Source organism: Epinephelus fuscoguttatus, linkage group LG6, assembly GCF_011397635.1.
Source record: "Epinephelus fuscoguttatus linkage group LG6, E.fuscoguttatus.final_Chr_v1".
Classification (NCBI taxonomy): domain Eukaryota; kingdom Metazoa; phylum Chordata; class Actinopteri; order Perciformes; family Serranidae; genus Epinephelus; species Epinephelus fuscoguttatus.
The window spans coordinates 6,510,169-6,536,854 of NC_064757.1; the positions used below are offsets into that span (position 1 = coordinate 6,510,169).

At 40.6% G+C, this 26,686-nt stretch overlaps 1 protein-coding gene across 2 annotated transcripts in view; it reads right to left on the reverse strand.

The window, feature by feature from the left end:
• Positions 1-9,483: 9,483 nt before the first annotated feature.
• The window catches only part of mamdc2a (MAM domain containing 2a), a 53,803-nt gene continuing 36,600 nt past the window's right edge, over positions 9,484-26,686 (reverse strand). Inside the window, exons 9-14 of one of the 2 annotated variants that reach the window (XM_049579882.1) lie at positions 25,792-26,057; positions 25,494-25,590; positions 21,217-21,363; positions 20,634-20,893; positions 12,588-12,672; positions 9,484-12,468 (exon numbers count right to left, since the gene is read on the reverse strand). In XM_049579882.1, the coding sequence (XP_049435839.1) occupies positions 12,407-12,468; positions 12,588-12,672; positions 20,634-20,893; positions 21,217-21,363; positions 25,494-25,590; positions 25,792-26,057 (917 nt within the window). In that variant the 3' untranslated portion in view covers positions 9,484-12,406. Of the gene's footprint in view, positions 12,469-12,587; positions 12,673-20,633; positions 20,894-21,216; positions 21,364-25,493; positions 25,591-25,791; positions 26,058-26,686 lie in introns of those variants that run through there. The other variant, XM_049579883.1, reaches the window with a different exon arrangement.

Sequence of the window (26,686 nt, forward strand, 5' to 3'; positions counted from 1 at the left end):
TATAGAGGAAAGGGCAAGTCAAAGATGTGTAGGCCAGTCTGCTGGAGGACCATGATACCTATCAGGTTTTGTCTCTGGAGCCTTTCCCAGCTGACATTGGGTAAGAGGTGGGGTCACCAGACTATCACGGGGCTGACACATAGACACCTACATTCACACCTACAGTCACTTTAGAGTCACCAATTAACCTTCATGTCTTTGGACTGTGGGAGGAAGCTGGAGTACCCGGAGAAAAAAACCACGCTGACATGGAGAGAACATGCAAACCCCGCACAGAAGGGCTTACCCACCTCAGTTTTGACAAAAAAAAAAAAAAAAGAACACATGCAACAAAAAAGATGACATCTCTGTTTCTGCTGCTTCCATTGTGATCCCTTTTTTAACTGTCCATCATGAGTCCGACAGCATCACAGTGCATTGCTAAATCTGTGGAGTACTGAACCGGTAGAGTGAGAGGGAAAGGGGTGTGATCTAGCAGCAACGCAGTCACCAAATTCGGTTGCTGCAGGATCAAAATAAATATTGTTTAAGAAATGTTTGAATTGTATGTTTCTGCAAACCTCAGATACATTGCATTTGTATGTTATTATGTAGCTGATACACTGAAACCTTGTGTTTCAACAACGCTGTGGTCTACATATGGTCAGGTTTAGGCACACAAAACACTTGGTTATGGTTAGGAAAGGATCATGTTTTTACTTAAAACCTGTTAAGCCTGAAAGTCTCCCAAATGGGGGACTTTGAGAGCGACTTTGCAAACGCAGTGTGAAACAATGCACTAATCACGAAGAATATAGTGATGTTGCACATCAAATTAAACAGCAGAACCTGGGCTACAAGGCAGTAAAAATAAATAAACAACAACAAATCCAACTCCATACAGCACCGATATCCCGACCCACTCGGTATATTTCGGGCTCTAACTCGACCACACGTTATCAAAACACACACCGTTCTCAAATGAAAGTAGAGACTACGCTGTTTCCACACATATGTGACAAAGCACTCTACACCAAAGCATCAGATAGCTAGAGGCCAAAGAACAACAACAACAGAAATCTTTTCACCAAAATATATTTGTAATATCTCTCTTACCTTTGTTGTTTTTGCCGTGAAAAGCTCATTCTGCCGTTAAATCATGCTTCATGATGTTGTCTGTCATTCAAATTCTTCTTCTTCTTCTTCTTCTTTTCAATGGCAAATTGCACCCGTGCAGGGCATTATCGCCACCAACTGTTCTTATTTATATTATTTTATATCCTTGTTATCAGATCTAGTTTGTAGGAATTTGAAGACGTGTCTTAGAACCAGCTTTCCAGAGTTACTTGCAAAAATAGTTTTTATTTCCATGTGTTTAATTCCTTCTCGCTCCAGTCCATTCCTTAATAACTGTCTCTCATTAGCGTATTTTGGACAATGAAGAATAACATGATCCACAGTCTTCATTTGATTGCATACATCACATGATCTACTTTGATGTATCCCAATGAGATGTAATGATGAATTTAATCTTGTGTGGCCCAGTCTTATCCTACTAATCAAGCCTTCTTCCGTCCTACTTCTCCCCAGTGACTTTCCCTCTCCTACTAGTTGCTCAATCTGATACAGATGTCTTCCTTTATTGTCTTTGTCCCATAATTTCTGCCACTGTATCTTAATTTTGTTCCATATGGCTGCTTTAGCTTCCGCCTTACTTACTGGTATTGTTAGTTCTACTTGATTTAAGTCCATTTTTTGCAAGTTGATCAACTATCTCATTTCCTTGAACTCCTGTGTGAGCTGGCACCCATACAAACTGTACATCAATTCCTATCTTAATAACTCTATACAAAGATATTAAGATTTCAAATAGCATACCCTGTCTGCATCTTGAGGAAAAGTTCTTTAGACTTGCCAGAGCTGCACTTGAATCTGAACATATCAGAATTCTCATAGGTTTTATTTCTTCAATCCACTGTATAGCAAGCAAAATTGCAGTCATTTCCATTGTATATACTGATAGATGGTCAGTAGTTCTCTTGGCCACTTTTACTTTCAACTCTGGGACATAAATTGCACAGCTTGTTTTTCCATTCTCTGGGTTTTTAGACACATCAGTAAATATATGTACATAATGCCCATATCTTTCATAGAGTACAGTGTTCACATAAGCATGCATACTGAATGCCTTTTCCTTTGAGTTCACTTGCCTCAGTATAGAAAGATCTACTATTGATCTCCCAACACTCATTCAGTACTCTCTTTGTCGGATGCAGATCCTTCATACTCTTTAAATTTGCCCAGTAATTGGCCATTAATTGTTTCCTTCTTAGTTGAAGAGGCATCTCTCCACCTTCTAACTGAAGTGCTGACAAAGGTGTTGATTTGACTGCCCCACAACATAACCGCAACACTTGAGCTTGAATTCTATCCAACCTTTTAAGGGTTGTATAAGCAGCTCATCCAAAAACAATGCAGCCATAATCCAAAACTGATCTTTAATGCAATATAAATATTTTTCATTGCAAGTCTATCAGCTCCCCATACAGTGCCCACTAAGCATCTCATGACATTCAGTACGTTCTTGCATTTCTCCTCTGTTTTATCAATATGATTTTTCCATATAAGTGACACATCAAACCATACTCCCAAAAACTTGAAAGCTTTCACTTTCTCTAACTTTTGATTATACAGTTTTAGGCAAATGCAATCACTGATCTTATCTGTAAAAAAGTTTAAAACCCCATGTAAAAGCCCAGTTTTCAACTTCACTAATAGCTTCTTGTATTTTCCTTACAGTGTGTTCCATGTTCCTTCCTTTTTTCCAAATTGCCCCATCATCTGCAAAAAGTGACCTTCCAATATCTGGACTAACTTGCTTGTATACATCATTTATCATAACTGAAAATAATAAAGGACTAATTACACTGCCTTGAGGGGTTCCATTTTCTACTGGATATTTCTCTGAAAGTGAATTCCCAACTCAGACCTGAATAGATCTGCCAAATAAGAAGTCCTTTACCCAATTATAAACTTTACCACCAATGCCCATATTATCTAGCTTTATTAAAAGACCTTCCTTCCACATCCTATTATATGCTTTCTCTACATCAAAGAAAACAGCTACCATACACCCTTTATTTGCTTGAGCTTTCCTGATATCAGATTCCAGGCATACTAAGGGGTCTAATGTACTGCGCCCTCTTCTGAACCCACTCTGGCATGATGAGAATAAGTCATTTTTTTCTATATAATATGCTAATCTTTCTGTTATCATTCTTTCCATGGTCTTGCATATATGTGATGTTAGGGCTATAGGCCTATAACTTTCTGGACTGATGGGATCTTTCACAGGTTTACTGATGGGAACAATGACAGATTCTTTCCACTCTGTTGGAAGCTTGCCTTCCTCCCATACCTTATTATAAAGCTCTAGCACTTTTACTAGCACAAAATCACTTAATTCAGTTAACACTGAATAACACACACTATCTTTCCCAGGAGTTGTCTTTTTACATTTAGTAAAGCTCTTTTCAACTCATGAGTAGAAAACGGTATATCTTAAGTGCTCTGGAACAACTTTCTTTCCTCATAAACATTGGGATGCCTATCTAATGTTTACTGCCTTCTGGTCTTGCCTTCTTCTGATAAATTATCTGAGCTGTGGACATTGGCCCAATTCCAATCCGATCCCTTACAGACTCACTGACTTAGAGGCACGTTCATGTTAAGTGCATGAGTGTGTGAGGGCTTTCCCACTGTCAAATCTTCAAGTCAGTGAGTCAGTGAGTCAGTGAGTGAGTCCTTTATGCCCCCTTACCGTAGGTCAGCATCGATGCGGACTTACGGTAAGGAAATTACCCACAGTTCATAGCGTTGTGACGTCAAATACAGGGGTTGCCCTCGGAACATCGGAAGTGTTATAAAAAAAACCCGAAAACACGGTCGGCAGATATGCAAACGGTAACGTTATGGAAGGAGAGCGAAAAAACAGATCGATAAACAATGAAACATTACATTAACAAGGATTTAAGATGGTACATAAACACACATGAAGTCAGAGGAATACCAGTGGTTATATTCCACACACAAAGAATATATATCTATATATCTATATATATATATATAGATCGAAATATATATATATAGATAGATAGATAGATAGATAGATAGATAGATAGATATTCTTTGTGTGTGGAATATATGCTGACAATAACCGATAAATGATCACACCCAGACCCGCCAATGTTAACAACATTTTGTAGAGAGGGGGTAAGTGCTGTCCCATTCCTATTTGTAGCATCCGGAGCCCTTTCAGACTCTCACACTCAATCACTTACAGCTGATGTCAGTTAAGTCAGTGAGGGTTCAGGGCTTGAGTCTTTAGGGGCCGGATTGGAATTGGGCCTTTGACAAAATTCCTGGCTCCGTCATTCAAATGAATCCGGGCGGAAAACTTGACGGGTGGAGGTTCCAGGGAAGCATAACAATGACCACTGACAGCAGCCGACATCTCCCCACAACGCGTTCTGCTGACTCTGATTGGCTTACAGTGCTGTCAATCTCGTTTTGGGTATAGCGTCATTCTGTTCTATATAGGTATAGCATCATTCTATTAGCTCTAACGAATCAAACGAGGTGTCAATCGCTCAAATCGGCAGAGATACGGGCCTCTAAAACTCAGAATAGAAAATCAGTTTCAAATGTAGTAGGTGTGTATTGGTCAGTTTGGAGTTGGAAATATAGGGAAAAAATGAAACGGACATCTTTGGGGATTTACAGAAACAAAAAATGAAAGATATGGGATTGCACATGACAAAAATCGTATGCAAACATGGTGCAATTTTGAAGAGCTCGCCTGAATTTTTTGTACTAAGACCTCTCTAATATTGTTCAGAATCAGCCTTTGCAGAGTTAATGTTCACATATTGTACTATGATGTGATAGAGGTTTAGAGCTGCAGCTGCATCATTCCAAAGGGATACTCATCCTGAAAATGCATTTACTCTTCACATATAACACATATACTGATATTTACACATCTTAACAACTCTCACAGATGTTCCTTTTATCATGACACCAAAAGTATGCAAATAGACCTTGTGGTTGCAGAGATATAGTCATTTCATTATGGGTATGCAATTTTCGAGCAGAGGCCTATAAAATAGGCTTAGCTTTGAAAAGGTTAAAATACCTGGTGTGGGGGAAATGTACAATGCCAACATTTTCTTCGGGTGACTGGACTACTTGCATGCATTTTGGGAAAATCAGGATTATGGGACTGAGCAATGTGATGAACCTGAACATATCGGAATAGAATTTCATGGGGCAGATTACATTCTGATAATCACAGTTTTCAAATATAGTGTCAAATGGATGATGCCTGATTTTCACCAAAGAAACAATGCAGAATCCAATCAAGCATATATGGTTTATAATAGTCTGTTATGACACAGACTGCACATAAAATATAGTCCATATTGTGTTGGGTATTCTATTGCTTTTAGATTATCAGTAGATTTCAGACGGCTTGTTGCTCAGCTGAACCCACTTCCTCCTCATCCTCGCTTCCATGTTTCTAATCTCTCCATGAAGTTGGGAGCTATCTGTGATTTGAGGAGTGACAGCTCTTGAGACCAGTTCTCAGTGAGTTCCAGATGAAGGGTTATTGAGCGACCCCTGTGCACCTTGAGCCATGGAGAGCTTGACCCCTCCATCCTGTCAATGATTAACCTCAGGGGATTGTTGACCAAATCGCCGTGTGCAATCAATCGTTTCACAACCGTCACATACTGACCACTTCCACTAATGATGACTAGCTAATTAGTTGCTTCCCACTGCAAGGGCATCAGTCCCTCAATAATTTATTTAGCTTTTTTTATTCTGAGAGGTATAATGTCTGTGTCCTGTGGTTCGTGTCGACCTGTCACCCTGCTATTGTTCCTGCTCCTCTCTTTCTCTAACAGGACAGATGAATTCAATCTGAGTTCATCCAAGATTTACAACTTCAGATAAATGCTTACAGTAAGTGCTTAGTCCCGTTACATAAATAATAATTTACCTGCTAATTTCACGCTCCACGCCTTCACTTGAACACAACCTACACTGACACACACAAACACAATATTTTCCCACTCTCACAAGACTCCAGTTACAAAATAAGTTAGTCAAGCTGAGTTTCCTTAACAAAACAGAATCATATCTACCAGTACTAAACACTGAAATTCCCTAAATTCTCTTAAACCCTGGTCGGTGACGGTCCTGAGTCTATTTATTCACATGGGAAAAGTGAACGTATGTACAGATTATGACCAATTCTCTCAACTCAGTCACTGAGGTAAGTACTGGACCCATTTTTCACAAGCCCTGACCCTTCTAAACATACTGACACTAAAATAGCATTTTTCAGACTGAAAAATCAGAAGGAAGAAATTTACTTTGATAGAGACATGTCTCTCTTTTAGCAACACATTCTCACAAGATCTCGCAACAACTGATGTTGTCTCTTACTTGACTGATATCAGACATCAAGCTAACAAAAAAAAACGAGCAGCAAAATAAAGACCAAACATTAAATTGGTACTGTATCTTGTGTTGTATTGTATCCTCCTGGTGGATCTTGGAGTGAAGCTTCCACTATCTTTGTTGCTCTTTGTGCAACCAGGGCCCTATTTCAGAATGCAGGATTAGTGAAAACTCTGAGTATGTTGAGCCTGAGATGAGGGAAACTCTGACTTTCCTGTTTCACAGAGCCAGTTCAGCCTAATCCCGAGTCAATTACTATGGCAACATACTCTGTGAAGCAAACCAGCTGGCTAGCAGGTTTGCTTCATCTAAGCCTGAGGCTGCTCGTCTGCTGAGGGTGTAGCAGGAAGGAGGAACATGGCATGTCCTTTTGTGAATAAAGTCGTGGACGCTGAGGCACAGTTGATTCAGAGGCTGTTGTGCAAGGAGATGGTGATTAGACCCTGTTTGGATGTCTTATCGTTCCCAGGGGAGTGTCTATATGAAAGAATGAATTTTAAATGACTCTCTTCTTTTCTTCTGTACTCTTCCCATGCCCTCTGTGTTCCAGTTAAAGAGAAGCTGACAGCAGATCCAGACAGTGAGATCGCCACAACAAGCCTTCGAGTCTCACTCATGTGCCCGGTAAATGAAGCATCTGTGTAGAATGTTTATGTGATGACAGTAGCTTTAATATTATTCTGACAGCATAAATTATAGCTGTAGGGAAATGTGAAAAGAATTGCAGCTCTGTTTGTGTTGTGCACAGATCAGATCAGGCTGTAAGTATGCATTACTGTCTGCCACAGTTCATTCCTTGAAATACCACCGGGGGTCACCAAAGTCTGAAAAATTCAAATCCATTACACACCTTCACATTTTATTTAAAAGGCACTAAAACTGGAGACTGCTGTCAATTATTTTGCCCAAAATGACTAACTGGGCTCTCAGACCAGAATTTGTGTTTAACTTTTATTGGCAGATATACATAATTATTATATTTATGTAAATGTAGCTATGGGGCAGCACGGTGGTGTGGTGGTTAGCACTCTCGCCTCACTGCAGGAGGGTTGCTGGCTCGATCCTGGGTGCGGGAGCCCTTCTGTGTGGAGTTTGCATGTTCTCCCCGTGTCAGCGTGGGTTCTCTCCGGGCACTCCGGCTTCCTCCCACAGTCCAAAGACATGCAGATTGGGGACTAGGTTAATTGATAACTCTAAATTGTCCATAGGTGTGAATGTGAGCGTGAATGGTTGTTTGTCTCTATGTGTCAGCCCTGCAATAGTCTGGCGACCTGTCCAGGGTGTACCCTGCCTCTCGCCCAATGTCAGCTGGGATAGGCTCCAGCCCCCCCGCGACCCCCAAGAGGATGAAGCGGTTAGAAGATGAATGGATGAATGAATGAATGAATGAATGAAATGTAGCTATAACAATGTTTACTACATTATATCTTTTGCATATAGTGAGAACAAGTGATCAACAGTGTGCAGGATTTTTTAAGTGACACCAACAATAGAAAGTAGCTGACAGTATGCCACTCTCACTCTAGTGGCATGTGTCAGTTCTGAGTGAAATGTCACTGTAGGTTCTCAGTACAAGTAAATGCACTGCCAACTGGCATCATATCCTTATCACGCTGCAAGTCAAATATATACAGCAATATAACAACAAAAAAACTGACAATAGGCTACTTTAAATAGATATTCACTTTTTCTTAGATATTTAGATTCCGAGAGTCCCATCTGCTAAATATAGCTGGACAGACCAGACTCTTGACGGTGAAATATGGAATACTATATTTACTCTTCCTTACAAATACGTGCTGCCCAACATGCATTCTTCCTCAACTATGTTGATGTGATTGAAGCTTGAAGAAAACACAAGATTTTCTTTAAAATGAGAGTTTTCAGAGATGCCACATACATGATGCTGAATTTGGGGGAAATAAGGTGATGCACACGTACAATATTTCCATTCAGGTGATACTGCAGCCATAAAAACTGTAAAAAAAAAAAAAAAAAAGGTAAAACGCTGAAAGATAAATGCTTATTGACCTCTCAATGTTTTGAGCTAAGGTTATGTGAAACCAGCAAAAACATGTTATCCATTAAATTGTGCATATCTGAGGTTTTGCATAGGCCAGAAATTAAAGTTAATTAAGGAAGTTTTCAGCAAGGAAATTTTAGCTGAAGTTGCAGTGATGCTAATAAATGCTATATTCCTCCCAACAGAAATCTCAAATAAAACACTGAAACATGATTGCTTTTGCATTTTAAGATAATGGCGCAGACATCCATATGTAAACCAATGGTCCTACAAGTGATGGCAAGGAAAATGTTGGAGAGGACTAATTGAAGAGGTGGAGCATCCTGTTAGAGGTCTCGTCACCTATCAGACTTTAGCCATCTTAATATATGAGCAAGGCTTTGTTCTTTTCTGTCACACAGAAACAAGCAGATACCCCAACAGTCACACATGAGCTACATTTGAAATGTGTATTTTGTTACATCATCATTTTCAGTTATAACTGAATGCATAAAATATCTAAAATAATACTACTAATAATAAAAATGCTACTACTAATAATAATGACTACCTCATTAATACTGCTGGTGCACTTGATGCTGTAGGCAGAGATACAGCATGTTGGTGGTGTTTGACTGCCCTCTAGTGGCTCTGAGTGTTCTTCAACCTACAGAGTTTCAGGGTCATGATGCATTGAGAAAGAAACCATTAGTGAATATTATGTCTTATGTTGAGATAGATACATTGCTGTTTTGTTTATGTTGCCTTTTTCTTTATATAGTGTATATATCCTGCAAGTACCCTACAGACCTGATAAAAAAGAGACAGGAATAGAAAATCACAGAAAATAAAATGCCTCAAAACGAGATCTTGTCTGACTGCAGTAAAAACGTAATTATGTATTCCAGTATAGTGTGGTCCATTAAATGGATTTCATCCAAATAAAGCACACACAAGAAAAACATGAAGTGGTTTGAAGACAAATTTATAAAAACTGATAGTCACCAGTTCTAGCAGTCAAAGTTCAGGGTTAAATTAATACATTGAATGTACATTATTTGTGGGACACCATATTGTGTTGCAGCCTTTTTTTTCTCTCTCTTTTTTTTGATAATTTGTCAAAAATGTCATTAAAAATATCCACACTAACATGGTCAAGGAGATAACCATAAACTCATGCACTATAGTGTCTGGAGCTGACAGAATGGTGAGTAAACAAGAAACCATGAGTGTACAGGTCAGCATGGAAGCTAACAGGAAATAGTCTGGTTCCAGACCTCTGACTCACTGCCCACCTCCCCTCATTCAGTCTGGTTAACAGAAGGATCAAGGTACAAGAGCAGCTCCGCAGTGGTGTACAGAGGAACATGTATATCCACAGCAGAACACTCAGAAGTCTGCAGAGATCTGTAGCATGTATGGCTGAAAAGTCTGCAGGAACTCTATGATGCTAATGAGTCAGCATGGATCAAACCTCTAGGGAAGGTTTCCAGCACCTCACTGAATCCATGCCTTCAAAAAGATACTGATGTACACATGAAACAGGATTTACCTTTAAAAAAAAGTGTCAGATATCTGTAAGCACCTAGATTGTGACTTCAGACTGAAGCTGGATTCAAATCCATTGTCACAGTGGAGCTAATATTTAACAATACTGTATGAAATCCAATGAAAAAAATTACCTGCACAACTTTGTTTATATTCTGAGATGAGATATGAGAAATATTAGCACAGTTGCATGGTACTGACTTTTAGACTTTACACTTGTCCACAGCAAAGCAGCTAAGTGTTCCTAACAGAAGATTTCTGGACATTTCCATCTCTTGAATCTCAATCCATTTGTAAATTCAAAAATCTGACACTATAAACAAATATATACAGAACAGAGTGAACAAACAAACAAACAATAGTGCAACAGTGGAAGCCCAAATAAAAGGAGTATTGCTTAATCCTGATGTTTTGGTGGTGTTGTTATTTGGATGTGTGCTTTGTTTCCACATGGCAGCAGTCAAGGCCCAGTGCCATGCACCAACATGTTCTTCTCTTCCATACAGTCTTAAAGCCCAATAAGGCTTTTTTGAAAAACCCTTTGGACTCTTTTGATCAGAGGATTCTTATAGACTAAAGGAATATGACCAACTTACAGGGTAATCTAGGAATAGACACATAAATTAAGGTAGCCAACAACTTGCTTGTATACAACTGAAGAACTTCTATAAAAATGAACTGCTTGGCAAACAGACCAGGCCTCTAATTGAGACAGGTGTTATTTGTCAAAATGTGTTATTTGTAAAAACGTGTAAATTGTGAAAGGGACTGGATGTTTAATTGGGACTAGGCTTTTAATCAAAGTTTTATGGTATGATATTCTTTCTCTGTAACCTAGAGTGCTCTTGGAATAAGTCCTAAAACTCAGAAATGAATAAACATTTTAGCACTCCCACTTCCCTCATCTGGAAGTCGATGTGTTTTTTTTTTTGTTGTTGTTGTTGAATGAGTTGGATTTGGTTTGATGCCTGAAATAAGGTTTAACACAAGCTTAAGAGATTTTCACATATTGTTCTACGAGATAAAACACATCAGTAAATACTCCACTTGTGAATTATGAAGCTTTTGTGTCCTAAAAAAGGCGATTGCTAAGAAGAGGCTATTTGAGACTATAGAACATCAGTGGCTTCACAGCCTCGTTGTTGCAGCGGCATTAAAGTCATGCGACCATAGTTCATTTATAGCTGAATGTTGGCTTTGTACTTTTGGAGATGGCATTTAGGCTTCAGAATCACAAATGAGGTGTTTATTTTATCTAGGAATAGACACATAAATTAAGGTAGCCAACAACTTGCTTGTATACAACTGAAGAACTTCTACAAAAATGAACTGCTTGGCAAACAGACCAGGCCTCTAATTGAGACAGGTGTTATTTGTCAAAATGTGTTATTTGTAAAAACGTGTAAATTGTGAAAGGGACTGGATGTTTAATTGGGACTAGGCTTTTAATCAAAGTTTTATGGTATGATATTCTTTCTCTGTAACCTAGAGTGCTCTTGGAATAAGTCCTTTTGTGTCCTAAAAAAGGCGATTGCTAAGAAGAGGCTATTTGAGACTATAGAACATCAGTGGCTTCACAGCCTCGTTGTTGCAGCGGCATTAAAGTCATGCGACCATAGTTCATTTATAGCCGAATGTTGGCTTTGTACTTTTGGAGATGGCATTTAGGCTTCAGAATCACAAATGAGGTGTTTATTTGTGAGGATTATCTTGCTGAACCAGAAATGTAAGTATCATAAACTTCTGTTTGCCACTCTTTTTTTGTGATAATTTAGTAAGTCACCACAATTAAAGGACCAAAGGAAATTATGTTTCAGGTTTGGCTTTAGAGCGAGCTTCTAGCTCATTAGTTTCAACTGAAAGCAACTGGGCAAACACTCAGTTATGTGTTGGTTATCTCTATCGAGCTCTGAGTGAAAATGGCAGAGCAGTTGTGCTTTGTAACTTAAATAGCTATTGACTTCTAGCATTACTGACAAATATCTGTATGGCTTTTTGTGCATAACACTGGATTGTAGTGTCATGAGAACAAGGTGGGACTATTGTGAGGTGTAATTGGATAATGTTGTCACAAGGAGGAATCACAACCACTCCCCAGTGTGTAACCCAATTCCATGATCTTGAACTGTGGTCAGAGAAACACTGAATAATAGCACAAACATCAGAATGACTGGACTAGTACATGAAGAGAGTCAGCAGTATGTGTGGTGGAGGTCATGGCTGCAACATAAGCATTACTCTATAACTCTGTAAATTGTCTTGGTGCATTGTTCACATTCACACTTCTGAAAACCACCCAGCCCATCTCTGAAAAACTACCAAACATTTATACTGACAGACGTCCTGCCAGTCTCAGTTCTCAATCTCATTGAAATACTCTGAGAAGCCTGAGTATGGAGTGATGTCACCAGGATCTGAAAGAGAGGACAAGACAGATATTAGAGCTCCACCCATTAAACAATGCATAGAGTATTGATTTACCTCTGTTACACAGCTGTTTACAGAGTGAAACAGGACTGAGTATTAAACTGACCTTCACACGGTCCCCTTTTAAAATGGATGTCATCAATAGCAATATCACTTCGTAGTGATGGGCCTCGGATGGCTTCAAAAATAATCTGCAGAAAACACAAACTATGTGAAAATATGAAACTGAGCCACAAAACAGAGTGCAGGATAAATTAACTTTGACTTAAGTTTTCTATTTTTGCAAACAAATCTAAAAGGCTCCTTAACAACTGAATATATTAAATATTACATTTCACTCTACATGAGAATCTGTGAATCTGTGTTTTGTGGTGAGATTGTTTTGTAAACTACTTTTTCTCAGATCAAGTGAACTTTCCATTCCAGTGTATTTTGGCAATTTTATGTCATATTTTTCTGAGTCACTTCCTGACAATGTTGACTAGCCACACTGTTTGTAAAATACCTTTCTGACTAATAAATAAATGTTGTGCTCAGACTTAAAAGAAAGAAGGTTGTTGCTAAAACAGGAAGAAAATGTATGATTATAGTAGAAGCTGCAGGTCATACATCATCATCTAAGCTTGTGCAGGTGCACTGTGCCTCTGAGCAGCAAACTGATAAACATCGTTGTGAGCTAGCTTGTCAACTTATCTTGTATTTTGGCTACACTGAAGACATATTTAATGCAGACTGTTCATAGAGTGGATATGCTGCAAAATGCATTAATGCAGTGCAAAAACAGTGTGCACAAGATGATTAGCTTTCTTTTGGGGGGGGGGGGGGGTATTTATTATTATTATTATTATTATTATTATTATTATTATTATTATTGCACCCAGCATAGCATTCTGAAACTTCAATGTTTTCACTGACTTTGTATAATATGGGTAAGCTAACATCTACAGACTACAGGAAGCTATGTACTGTAGAGGATAAAATTACTGAGCAAAACCCTGCTGGTACTGGCAATACACATGCTGATAGGGTGATCAAGACCCCAAAGTGAAAGCCCTGTTTGATACAAAGCAACTGATAAAGAGCATATCTAAGTTACTTATTAAAGAAAATACAGATTTAAAATTAGGGTATTTTGGCTGAGCAACTTTATTTGGAACAAAGGAAAGCCTAGGCTTAAAATGCCAATATTGCAGCTTCCTTGTTGAAAAGGAGGCTTAGATGTTGCCAACATCAAACTGCATCAGTTGGCATTTCAACTGAGATTTATAGCAGAATGGGTTAAGGAAGATCCAACTTCTGATTGGTTAGACCTTGAATCGTCACAGATCTGTGGCTACTTGTTGGACCTCTTGCATGTAAGACTTTGAGATTGGCTAGGAGTTTATGTAACAGGAGCCCCATAATTTCCAATACCTTGAAGGCATGGTTTCTTACATGAAAGCTTGAGGGGAGGTCAAACTTAACCCCCCCTATTGATTAGAATCCAAGGTAACCCAGATTTTTACCAGGCATGATCGACATTGGCTATAGCACTTGGACATCCCAGGGAAAAAAGAACGTGTGATTTATTTTAGGGAGCATGCTTGTTTTCATTTGAACAAATACAAATAAAATATAATCTCCCCTGATGCCACTTTTTAACATACATTCAAATTTTGTGACCAGAGAAACCACATTTCATATGTCATAATATCACAAACAGAGCAGTTACTGCTCATGCAAATGCACAATCATGGTCTGTGGGACCTCATGCTGTATGCACAAATACCCATGGTCTTCGGGACCGCTCGCTGTATGCTCATACGTAGTCCACGGGATCCCTCAACACTTGTTTTTTGTTGGTCATGCGACCATTAATTTCTGTTTGTCATGCCGACTTAATTTCTTTTTGGTTGTTGGACCTTATTTAACTTTCACCATTTCATTTAAGTTGGTCTTATGACCTTAGTTTCTGTTCGGTCTTTGACCTTCTATTTCAGTTAGTCTTCACTGACCTTTATTTTGTTCTACACATGGTCTTTAGGACTCCAGGCTGTGCACCCAAGGTCTTCGGGACCTCATGCTCATACAGGGCATTTTCTGTTCAGTCATCAGACCATAATTTCTATTTGTCAATGCTGACTTTAATTTCTGTTTGGTTGCCGCACTTTATTTTACTTTCATCATTGTATCTAAGTTGGTCTTATGACCTTAATTTCTGTTTGGTCTTATGGCCTTTTATTTATGTTTGGTCCTTGTTGACCTTTTATTATATTCTACATATAAGCCCAGGCCACCAGGACCTTGCACCAGTCACAGTATTTTCTGTTTGGACATCAGAACCTTAATTTCTTTTGCTGTCATGCTAAAAATTGCTGACATGGTCTTTAGGATCCCAGGCTGTGCACCCAAGGTCTTCGGGACCTCATTCTCACATGCTGCATTCTCTGTTCAGTTGTCGGACCATAATTTCTGTTCATCAATGCTGACTTTAATTTCTGTTTGGTTGCCGCACCTTATTTTAATTTCAGCATTTTATCTAAGTTGGTCTTATGACCTTAATTTTTGTTTGGTCTTATGACTTTTTATTTCAGTTGGTCTTCATTGACCTTTTATTATGTTCAACATATAGACACCCCATGTCACCAGGACCTCGCACCAGTCACGGTATTATCTGTTTGGTCATCAAACCCTTAATTTCCGTTGTTGTCATGCTGAAAATTGCTGACTTAAATTTGTGTTTGGTCGCCAGACCTTAATGTTTGTTTGTTTTTTACATTTTATTTAAATTGGTCTTCTGACCTTAATTTCTGTTTGGTCTTATGACCTTTTATTTCAGTTGGTCCTCATTGACCTTTTATTATGTACAGTATATAGACACCCACAGTCTGCAGAACTATGCACTTGCCTATTCGACTATTGATTCATCACCCTCCTTAAATCATCCATCCAACCATCTCTCTAAGACTTTTCACATTTTTATTCATATGTTTACATTAATAAATATTCTTTTACCATAAAAACAAGTCTCTCTGGATTTAAATAAAATGAACCTCCAAATTTCACCTCTGTGTCTAAAATGTAAACTCTCAGTAGGAATTTACACACATTGTATCTGGATCTGCCCTAAAATCCAAGCATACTGGGTAGACATTCTGCAGGATATGAAAAAAAAAATCCTGGTGTTGCTTTGTGTATGAATCCTGTCTCTTTACTCCTAGGTAGCCCATGTCAAGATGCTATTGTTGGTACTTGTTCTAACAAATTGTACAATATTCTTGCAAATGCTGCGAGGAAGAATAACTTTTTGTCATGGATAAGTGAAAAACTTTCTTCTAAGGCAAACATGCACAAGATAATCCCGGAGTGTTATCCTCTCAAATACCTGACCTGTTTGCTTTACTCCACAAAGGGGTGATTCATAAAAATATGGACTCCATACCTCAGTTTCTCAAACTATACTGTGGTTTCAACACTTGCATACATTTGCTGCACCTATGGATTTAACTGTTGTCCAGCTGACGACCTTGCAGCTGACCCAGAAGGCACTGGAGGAGGTGCGGCAGGCAAAAAGCCTAGCAGGTACAACATCACCTGTATTCCTAATTGACAATTCTGGGGAACCAGTGACGGCTGTGAAAGAGTAGTTGGTGGCCAGGAAAGACTGGAGGACATCCGGGAAAGACCGGTGGACGGCAGGAAAGACTGCACCAGGAGTGGACAGTTAGTCACCCTACCCACTAAGAGAAGACAGCCCGTTCCGTTAGAGAACGGAACGAATAAGGTTAACAAGAAATCCCTTCAGATGTGTACCTTTTATGGGTGGCAGAAGGTGATGACGCCCAGGGGCCTTCACATCTATCAGGGGAGGATGAAATGTGGAAGGTTGACCAACCAGTGCACCTGCACTGCTTCGGCAGGTCAGACGAGTGGGACCAAAAGCCCGGTAGCGAACCACAGAGCAGCAGGACCCAATAGTGCTGGAAGATCAACAGCAGAGCACTCAACCCTGCAGACAGATGCTGTACCCCAGGGCGACGTCATAACTAGCCCTCCAGCAGAGGTGCAACTGGCACGCCAGAACAAAACGCTTGAGAGGCATAGCAAGATCAGATGGCCCAGGTCAAAAGACCAAGAGGAGTGACAGAGACTAGACGAACACCTGAGGGGAGTACTAGAGCACCCCTTGCGAGGGAACTTAAGCGGCAGGCTGAGCATGATGGGCAACATCATCTACGAAGAGTGCAAGGAAGGGTTCGGGGATATGACACCTCGAGAAGCCAGGGCACCAAGACAGAAGGGACGCAGGGAGAGGTACATCGATGAGCTCATATGCGATAGACGCCAGCTGTGCAAGAGGTGGACGAAAGCGGCCCCAGAGGAAAAAGCTGGTCTGAAAGTGCTGTGGACCAAGCTTAAACAAACGCTCGCTAGTCTTCGCAGAGTGGACCGGCTCAGAAGGAGGAGGCGGAAGAAGGAAAAGGAGAGAAGAGACTTCTTCAAGGACCTATTCAAGCATGCCCACCAGTTGCTTGATGAGAAACGAAGTGGAACGCTGGAAATCTCCAAGGAAGATCTGGAGCAGTACATCAAGGGTCAATACTCAGACACAGCCTGAGAGGTACCGTTAGGCTTGCCAGGGTATATACCATGGCCAGCACCACCAGATGTCCCTTTCGACACCTCCCCTCCTCTCTTGCACCGAGCATGCAACCATGGTCTGGGAACAGATAAAGTGCGCCAAGAGAGGAAAAAGCAATCTGCATGAGGTGTGACTTGACCTTGCAAATGCCTATGGCTCTGTGCCTCACAAGCTGATTGAGTTTGTCCTGGAGTTCTTCTATGTTCCGTCCAGCATCTCTGACATCATTGCAAGCTACTTCAGCAAGTTCCACATGTGTTTCTCCACCAAAGGCTTCCTGACGGGATGGCAACAACTGGAAGTTGGCATCGCAATGGGCTGCTCCATCTCTCCAGTTCTGTTTGTCACCGCTTTTGAAGTCATCCTCATTGCAGCCAGGCAGGTGGCGAGAGGACTGAAGCTACCATCTGGAGAACGACTCCCTGCGCTGAGAAGCTATATGGATGACGTAACCATCATCCTGCAGACAGCCCCTTGCACGTCAAGACTTCTGAAGTGCCTTGATGAGTTGACAGCATGGGCAAGGCTAAAGATCAAGCCCTCAAAGTCTCGTAGTATGTCTCTCTGGAAGGGAGTGACAAACGACAGCGTGGTGTTTGTCGCAGCAGGCGAGGAAATCCCACGGCTTGCAGAAAAACCAATCCAGAGCCTTGGGACGGAGTACACAGCGGAACTCTCAGACAGACAAATGGTGAGAGCGGCACAGAAGCAGCTAGTGGAGGGGTTGGCAAAGACTGATAGCAGCCAACTGCCAGGGAAGTTCAAAGTGTGGTGCTATCAGTTCACGCTATTCCATCGGAAGCTGTGGCCACTTAAAGTGTGCAAAATCCCTTCTTCAGCAGCCAGCAGGATGGACAGCATTGCCAACAGCTTTTTAAGAAAATGGCTGGGACTCCCTCGCTGCTTCTCAGAAGTTGGCCTCTTTGGTAACAATGCGCTGCAACTCCCACTGATTTCCCTTAGCCTTGGCTACAGGCAGGAGAAAACAGGCCTAGTGCTAGAGCTGAGGGAGTCAAGGGATCAGCTGGTAAGAAGAGCGGGGGCTGAGGTACGCACAGGACGCAGTTGGAGGGCAGAAGCAGAGGTAGATAGGAAGGGCATAAGTGCATTTACGCCCTTTTGGCACTGAGAAATGCATTATGGGCAAAGTCTGAAGACAGCACATAAGTCAAAATGGCTGATAGTAAATATAAGACTAGAAATGGCTGCAACAGAAAAGTGGTGTTTAACACTGAAGAGGTATTGTCACAGTTATTTCAAACACCAGAAATAAGTGATTAAGGTAAGTTTTAACTCCACATTGTTTCAGTAAAGTTATCCTTTAGCCTGCAGGAGAGATGTGTCCAATTCAAGTATGAACTTTCTAGTGATGAATTCCGCATTCTTGAAGTTGGGACGCAGGAGACGAGAGGTTCCCATGCAATTTGACCTAAAAAGTTGAACAAATCTCGACCAGGGATCAGTGCACTAAAAAAAAAGACTTGGCCACACTCTGCACAAATGGCAGTATCCCCTGCTCCTATCTGGACTTTTACCAGTCTTTGAAGGTTTCTGAATCAAAGTGAGATGTAATGTATAGTAGCAATTAAACAACTAGTAATGTAGATTACATTCAGTTTTTAATATTTTGTTCATTTTGTTCACATGATTAGTTTAGTCAGTGTCATTAATTCATGAATACTGTTGCACATACTCCAAATACTTGAAAACATATTAATTCCTACTGTTGTCTAGTCTACTGATAGTATGGAATCAGATTTTAACAATAATTTCAATGAATTTAAATGATCATTTAAATGAAATGTTTAATAATTAAATGAATTCTTAAATTATCATCGATGTTCATTGTACTGTATCATTGTAATTGCTTTCTGTCTATTCTGTCGATGGCATAACTACTCAAAAATAAATAGTACTGAGATAAATTATCTAATATAAATATGTTTTAATGACCTTTATTGTGTAAAAATGACTGTTGTTGTTCTTTTAAAAGCACATTCATATTCTTTTCTGCTCATGAAATTATCAGATACCCCCATATGTTATATCCAAATGAACTGAAAACCTTGGTGCCAAAAAGGCGTATGTGAATATTTTTGAAATTTAGAAATGTAGAAAAAATATTTTTTTGACTAAAAGATAAATTATTATTCATTAAGTATTGTGTCATCCATCTGTGTCAATAAATGTGCTTTAAATAGGTGAATTCAGTACAGAAAGTAAGAGCAAACAATGGTCATTTTTTGTTTTGGCTCTCCTGTAAAGTTGGTGAAATGTCACTTATGCCCTCAGCCCTCGAAATATACTTGAAAAAATAGGATATTTCATTAACTTATTGTTGGTGTTACGGGAACTAGCAAACAAACTAGTTTCCCATATCAACTGTCAGTTAGTCCTTAGGCTAAATGACCATTCAGAAGTAAGTGAATTGCAGCTAACACTAAGCTAAAACACAGCACATCAAGTGACACTCTTGGCACACACCGGACACAACACTGCAGCTCGTAAACAGACGACCATGCAAAGTTATTACTACTTTTACTGGAAAATCTGTGCCTCCTCCATCCGTCCATAAACTTAAAATGTGTGGACAACCACTAATAAAACTTGATTTCTCACCTGAAGAGTTGATTTCCAGAGCTACAACTCAACAGGCAATTTTTTTTAGCCACTGTCTTTATAAGGACGGGATTGTCGGTAGTTTAGCGCAAGATATTTCTTAATCTCCACCGGGAGTCTCTCCTCTTCTAGTCTTTGTTACACACAAGACACAGCAACTAAGTTCTCTTTATACATCCATGGTAAGGAGATGAGTTGAGCTGCCACGGGAGCAGAGAAAAAAGAGCTGCTACAGGAGCTGGTGTGTCCAAGCAGAGAGTGAGTGGGGGGAAAATGCATTTAACTCTGGGGGTTGAGAGGCTGGAAAAAGGACAGTGGCATGAAGGGGTGCCAAATTCTTGGTTCTCAGTGTGGGGTTGTGCTTTGAAAATAATAGGGGCGTATTTTTTTGATGCATGCTATTTGGCTTTTAGATTCATATTTATTAATATTTCATTCAAAAGAAGGAAGTGGAGAAAAACCTTCACCTCATAACCTATGTCAGAATGAATGCTATCGCTATCCATGCTAATACATGTGTTATTGCTTTGACACATGCTAGAATTGCAATTTGGCTGCCAAGGTAATGATTACATCCATCTACTAACCACACCCCCATCATCTGTTTGAGAAAGAATGCTAACTGAAAAACAGAAAGTAACACTGGCTGAAGTGGGGCTATAAAGTGTGGTAAGAATGCTTTCTTAACTGGCAGTTATTTTGTTTATTATTTAGTGCGAAACATTTAACAGAGGTCCAGTGTGAGGACAGAGAACCTAGTGTGTCTAACAAAATACAGATTCATATATCAATACAGAGGTCAATTTGACAACAAATCCTGATATTGCCTGAAGTTTTCAAGGAAGGCTTGTGTCTGTTAGGTATTTATGAATGTTTTTTCACTACCTTTATGTAATCTACATAGCGATGTACCTGGTGTCGGACATCACAATGGTAGTCCACCATAGCCCTCATCCAGCTGACGCTCTGCTCACCGCGGCGTCTCCACAGCAGTGTGTCCCTCTCTCTGCTGCTGTGGCGCAGAAGCACGCTCAGTATGCCGGTGCCAGATCCGTACATGTGATAGTAGAAGATTAAACACTGAGGGGACGAGGAGCCCCGCAGATCAGAGGTCAGCAGTCGAGCTTTGTGACCCGGACGCATGAGCGATGCCTCGATGTACATGAAGTAACCTGGAGAAGGCACATGAATAACACACTGAACAGTATGGGACTTTATTGATCTCAGTGGAGAGTTTTTGTTGTTGCAGCTGTAAAAATACAACACACAAAGAGGAATGGAATGCCGTGTCATTAAGAACAAAGTGCATATTAACAGCCAACTACTAAAATATTTAGACATCCTAAGCAGAATTAAATGAATAAGTGATTGTAAGTCTGAATTCCTGAGGTAAAATCTTGAACAGTTGGATCACACACGGGCTTTCATACATCCATCATGTGGGGGTATGACCTCTGAATGAATGAATAAAGCAGTGAATGAGGAAATGACTCACCCACCCCAGTAGTGTGGTCTCCTCTGGGTCCTGTATAGGAGGTGGGGGTGTGTCCCCGGACTCGCAGCCAGTCGGCTTTGTCTCCTTTCTTATCCTGGAAGTAGCCACAGACTCCATCTTCAAAATTACACTGGCCTGGGAGGGAGCCTGTGGAGCAAACACACACAGTCAGTGTATCAGGTGAGCAAGGACACTCGATGCTAAATTTTCTAAGAAAATCTAGCATGTGCTGCAGTTTTAATGAAAGCTTGAAGTTGGGAATTGTTGAGACAAACAGCTCAGTCAGTCACAGTCAGAGCTCAGCACCTCTGTTGGCCAATTAACTGAGGGCAAACTCTGCAAAGCTTCACCAAATAAATGTCACCGTAAGTTTAATCAGGAAGACTTTATACTTCTACTGCTTTTAAATCTGTTCTCGTGTCAACTGTCATTTTAGGCAGAATAATCGCATCCTCCTCCACCCCATTCACCTCCAGTCACCTTATCAGAGGCAAGGACAAGCTCATCAAAAGTCCACTCCTCCTTACGTCCAGATCTTCAGCTCCCTCTTCATCTCATCACCGCCATTACCACCACCAGCATCTAGACTCCATAGGTGGGTTCCCTAATCTACTATGTCTTCAAGACCTCTCTGAATGTATGACATCATGATGGGGTCCAATGACACATTCCACATACTTAGGTGCACATGTAAATGAATAGTCTTTTCTCTCAGAACAGGTCTCTCCTAATTGAATTATTTGTGCAATCCTCCATTAAATGTTAATAAATGTTAATATCTCTGGTCATCACATAGGACACAACTTTATTGGAGACCCTGCATATCCATTACAGCCTCGGCTGATAAAGCCTTCTTTCTGATTCAGGCAGGCCGACCCTGAGGCAACAGAGGTACAATGCCAGATTAAGCGGTGTGAGGAGGTGTGTAGACAACCTTCAAGTGACTGAACGGTTAATGGAGGTGTCTTCTAAAGAGAATGACAATTGGACCTTACAAAGAGGATGTATCATTTTACATTGAGTTATCATGGTGATTTTCCCTCCTTTGAATATCTCTGCACTGCTGGTAACAGTTTTTAGACCTCCAGGGTCACTGAACTTCACCAAGGACCCAACACAATCAAGAACACATGATGAATTGCAACTAAATTGTTCCACATATATTTAGTGGTGTCTATAATGTGAATTGGATATATAATGTTAATCTGCAATTCTCTGTAGTGGTCTGAGTAATATTTGTTGATGAAGTAGCATACCACTTGTAATGCAGTAGAGGTATGGTATAACCAAGTCTTTAACCTTGGTATGTCAGGACTATCTGGGTCCCATTCAGACTTCTCGTGTTTGAAGTGTTTTTGTAAACCTTTCTCATCTTTCTGTTATTCCTCTGCCCTCTCCTCTCTTGTACACATTTCCTCTCCTTGCCTCCTCTCTTTTTTCTCTTCATCTGGCTCTCCCTGAGGTCTCCTGTCCTCTTTCATCCCCATGTTCAATCCATGACCCCTCTCTGTCTATGAAAGTAAACAAATACTTAAAGGCTCTCTAAGTCTTCCTAAGCTTGAAAATAGAGATGGGATTTATGGCTCTTTGAGGGGAGCCGGATCTTGGTGAGCCGTTCCTTTCAAAGAGCCGTTCAAAAAACTGGCTCATTTGACTGATTTTTATATTTATTAAGTTTTAAGAAGCCAGCCTGGTGGTAACTCATTTTATCTTGGAAATAATCACTAGGAGGTATGATGGGGTGAGATTTGGAACAAAATAATACAAAATTAGATATCCCACCAATATCTGAGTTTGAATTATTCTGAAATATTGATTATAACCTCATTTGACATGTGTGGACTAGATTTTAAAGTCTGATCTGGATTCATTGTAAATATTCCACAAGGTTGCGCCATATCACTCTGCTTTGACAGTGACATCACTATTTTGGATTTACCCTTTATACAAATTGTTTGTATGTGTGTAAAGCTACCATGACTTGTTATTCATGCAACACCGTGACCATAACACTTACAAATAAACATTAAAAAACAAAGCAGGCTACAATGAATTTTGCTCAGGGGAGGAGCAAAGGAGGAGCACACAGTGATATTTAAAAAAAAAAAAAAAAAAAAAGAACGGTTCCCAGCTGCGACTCGGTTCCCATTGTTCATGTTAACGAGCTGTTCAATAGAATTGGTTCGTTCGTGAACGAAGTTTTTGTCACATACAGCAAACATCTCCTCGCGATCCGCTAGCTACATGTCCTCTGAATATGCTGTGAAAAAGTCCGGTCTCTGTAGGCAGCCCAGGCTCCACAAATGGCAAACAAAAACACTTCACTTCTGTTTATGTTCAACAATGTTATCAAACACAACGGATTTACCTCGCCTTTTAGCCTCATTGTAGCCTGTAGCTCTAACTGCCTCTCTGGGCACCACGTTCAAGTGTGCACGCTTGCACGAGACCGTGAGACATGGGCACCGCGTTCATGTGTGTGTGCTTGCTTTCGCTGGTCTTGTGCTGGCTGGTTGGTGCAGCCTGGACCAAAATGTTTTTGATGCCATTTGCGGAGCCTGGGCTGCCTACAGAGACTGGACTTTTCCACAGCATATTCAGAGGACATGGGCGGCACGGTGGTGTGGTGGTTAGCACTCTCGCCTCACAGCAAGAGGGTTGCCGGTTCGATCCCGGGCGTGGGAGCCCTTCTGTGCGGAGTTTGCATGTTCTCCCCGTGTCAGCGTGGGTTCTCTCCGGGCACTCCGGCTTCCTCCCACAGTCCAAAGACATGCAGATTTGGGGACTAGGTTAATTGGAGACTCTAAATTGTCCGTAGGTGTGAATGTGAGCGTGAATGGTTGTTTGTCTCTATGTGTCAGCCCTGCGATAGTCTGGCGACCTGTCCAGGGTGTACCCTGCCTCTCGCCCGATGTAGCTGGGATAGGCTCCAGCCCCCCCGCGACCCTCAAGAGGATGAAGCGGTTAGAAGATGAATGAATGAATATTCAGAGGACATGTAGCTAGCAGATCGTAAGGAGATGTTTGCTGTATGAGAGAAGACTTAGGAAGACTTAGAGAGCCTTTAATATATATATATATATATACATATATATATATATATATATTGCACTTGCTCCTAGAAGGTTCTACAGCACAATAACAGTACTTGCATTTGAATGGCACAAATCTAAGCGAGTCTTAAAGGTCCAGTGTGTAAGATTTAGGGGGATTAGTGGTGTCTAGCATTGAGGATTGCAGGTTGAAACCAGCTAAAACTTTTCCTGGTTAGAATTCCTTCAATGTTCACTGTTCAGGAGGTTTTTACCAAGAGCTGAATTATCCACAGAGGTCACTTTCTCTCCAAAACAAATGCACCATGTGATTACAACCAGTAAAAACACCAGTAAAGCAGTATCACTTTAAAAATCTGTTCTCAGGGCGCCCAGTAGCTCAGTGGTTAAAGCAGGTCTCCCACGTGCAAAGGCAATGTCCTTGTTGCAGCAGCTGCAGCAGATGCAAGCTCGATTCCAGCCTGTGGCCCCTTGTTGCATGTCATGATACTATATTCCATTACTGTCAATATATCCCCCTAAATCCTACACACTGGACCTGTAAAAAGGATGGCATCCCAAAGAGTCACAAAGCTCTTTGGCACAACCCATACTACTGCCAGTGTTAGTCAGTGGAGATTCCGTGGCTGAATATTTAATTTTATGCATTTGGCAATGGGTGTGGAGTGTCCATATATTTCTGGCCATATAATCATTTTTTTTTTAAAGATTTTCATGAAATCAAACCTGTTTTTGATACATTTATGGTAGACTTTTTTTCAGCAATTGTCATTCAGTGTATTTGCATTCAGTAATTTTCTCTTTATAAAGTAGATTTTATTGTTACTGGATTTTAATTGCCATAAAAAATACACAAGGTATTGACAGGGAGCAATGCAGCATGTACAGTAATCCACTATTACTGTTTGTAATGTGATTGATTACAGCCTCACTGTTTACTGTTCCCTCTCCTTCAGACATATCACAGGTGTATTCAGTTACTGCTAATGCTAACACAACACGTCCTACTGCTGCTGCTTGACATTAAAAGACTCAGTTGACTACAGGAACATCATGAGCAAGAACTAATAGTCTCATTGGCTCCACCTCATGAAGAGAACTGGCAGCTCTGACAATAGAGTGTCTTGTTTTGTGCTGACCTGTTCTAAGACAAGAATATAACGTTTCTCTCTCCTGTTGAACATGAAGAAGAGTTGTCAGTGTATGTCTTAGTGTGTCTTTTACCTGCTGTCATTTGACAGTCTCCAAGACTTACAGTGATGTCATCGATGGCTACCAGGCCACACTCCCAGAAGTTCTTACATATGCTGACAAACACTACCTGGGAAACAGAGAAAAAAACTCAACACTGCCATTCAACAATTAATCTGGTTATCATTCACATCCACCTATCCATCCATCCATTCATCTATCCATCCCTCTGTCCATCTGTCTGTTCGTCCATCCACCCATCAGCTTGTCTTTCTATTCAGTCACTCAAAAGCATCATTCTCCACATACATCATCATCTAATGCTTGATACCTTGGACAGCATAGGCTTCATGTAGGTGATCTCCACCTCAGTCCATACAGCCCTGGAGGTGTCAGTCAGGCTCCACACCTTCTCTTGAGCCACATTGTTTTCGTCATAAATGTAAATAACCAGAGCATTGTCCACTTTCCTAAATCCATGAAGCAGGTAGTAGAACCTCAGACAGTATTTGTGGTTCCCTGGTAAAAAGGGACCATGAAGGCGACCCATGTAGCCGGGCTTTGAAGTAAAACGAGTGTTTGCCAGGAGGAAGCAGCCTAAGAAAAAGTACACATAGAACATTATTAAGAACAAGAGTGGTAACGTTAGTTCAACTACTGTACACTGTGTTTAACTACAATGGTACAAGGTGCAATGTAAAATACCCTGTCCATCATGAGGTAGTCACTGAAGAAACAGAACAGATGGTGTTGTCTTGGTGAAGAGATGCAAGGAACAGATAAACTAGAAGTGGAACAATTTTAACCAAATTATTGAGGCGGCCGTTGCTCAAGAGGTAAAGCAATCATCTACCAATCGGAAGTTTGGTGGTTTGATCCCTGGCCCTTGCAGTCTACATGTTGAAGTATCTTTGGGCAAGATGCTGAACCCCAAATTGCTTCTGATGATGTGCAATCGGACTGTAAGTGTGTGTAGATGTTTATCAGATGAGCAAGTGTCGCCCAGGACCCCAGGAACAGTGCCGAGCTTTGAGGCCAATCTGAGACAGTGGCCGAACTGTTAACTTCATCACGTGATGCCCCTGTGTCCTAAAAGACTTTTTCACATAGACTTACATTTTTTTGCACAAAAATGACTTGTTTGACTATTGGGATTTGATCCATTCAGTCTGATAAAAAAAACTGGAAGTTAGCTGCTCAGTGGGCAAAAGTCTCTGGTGCGCCAG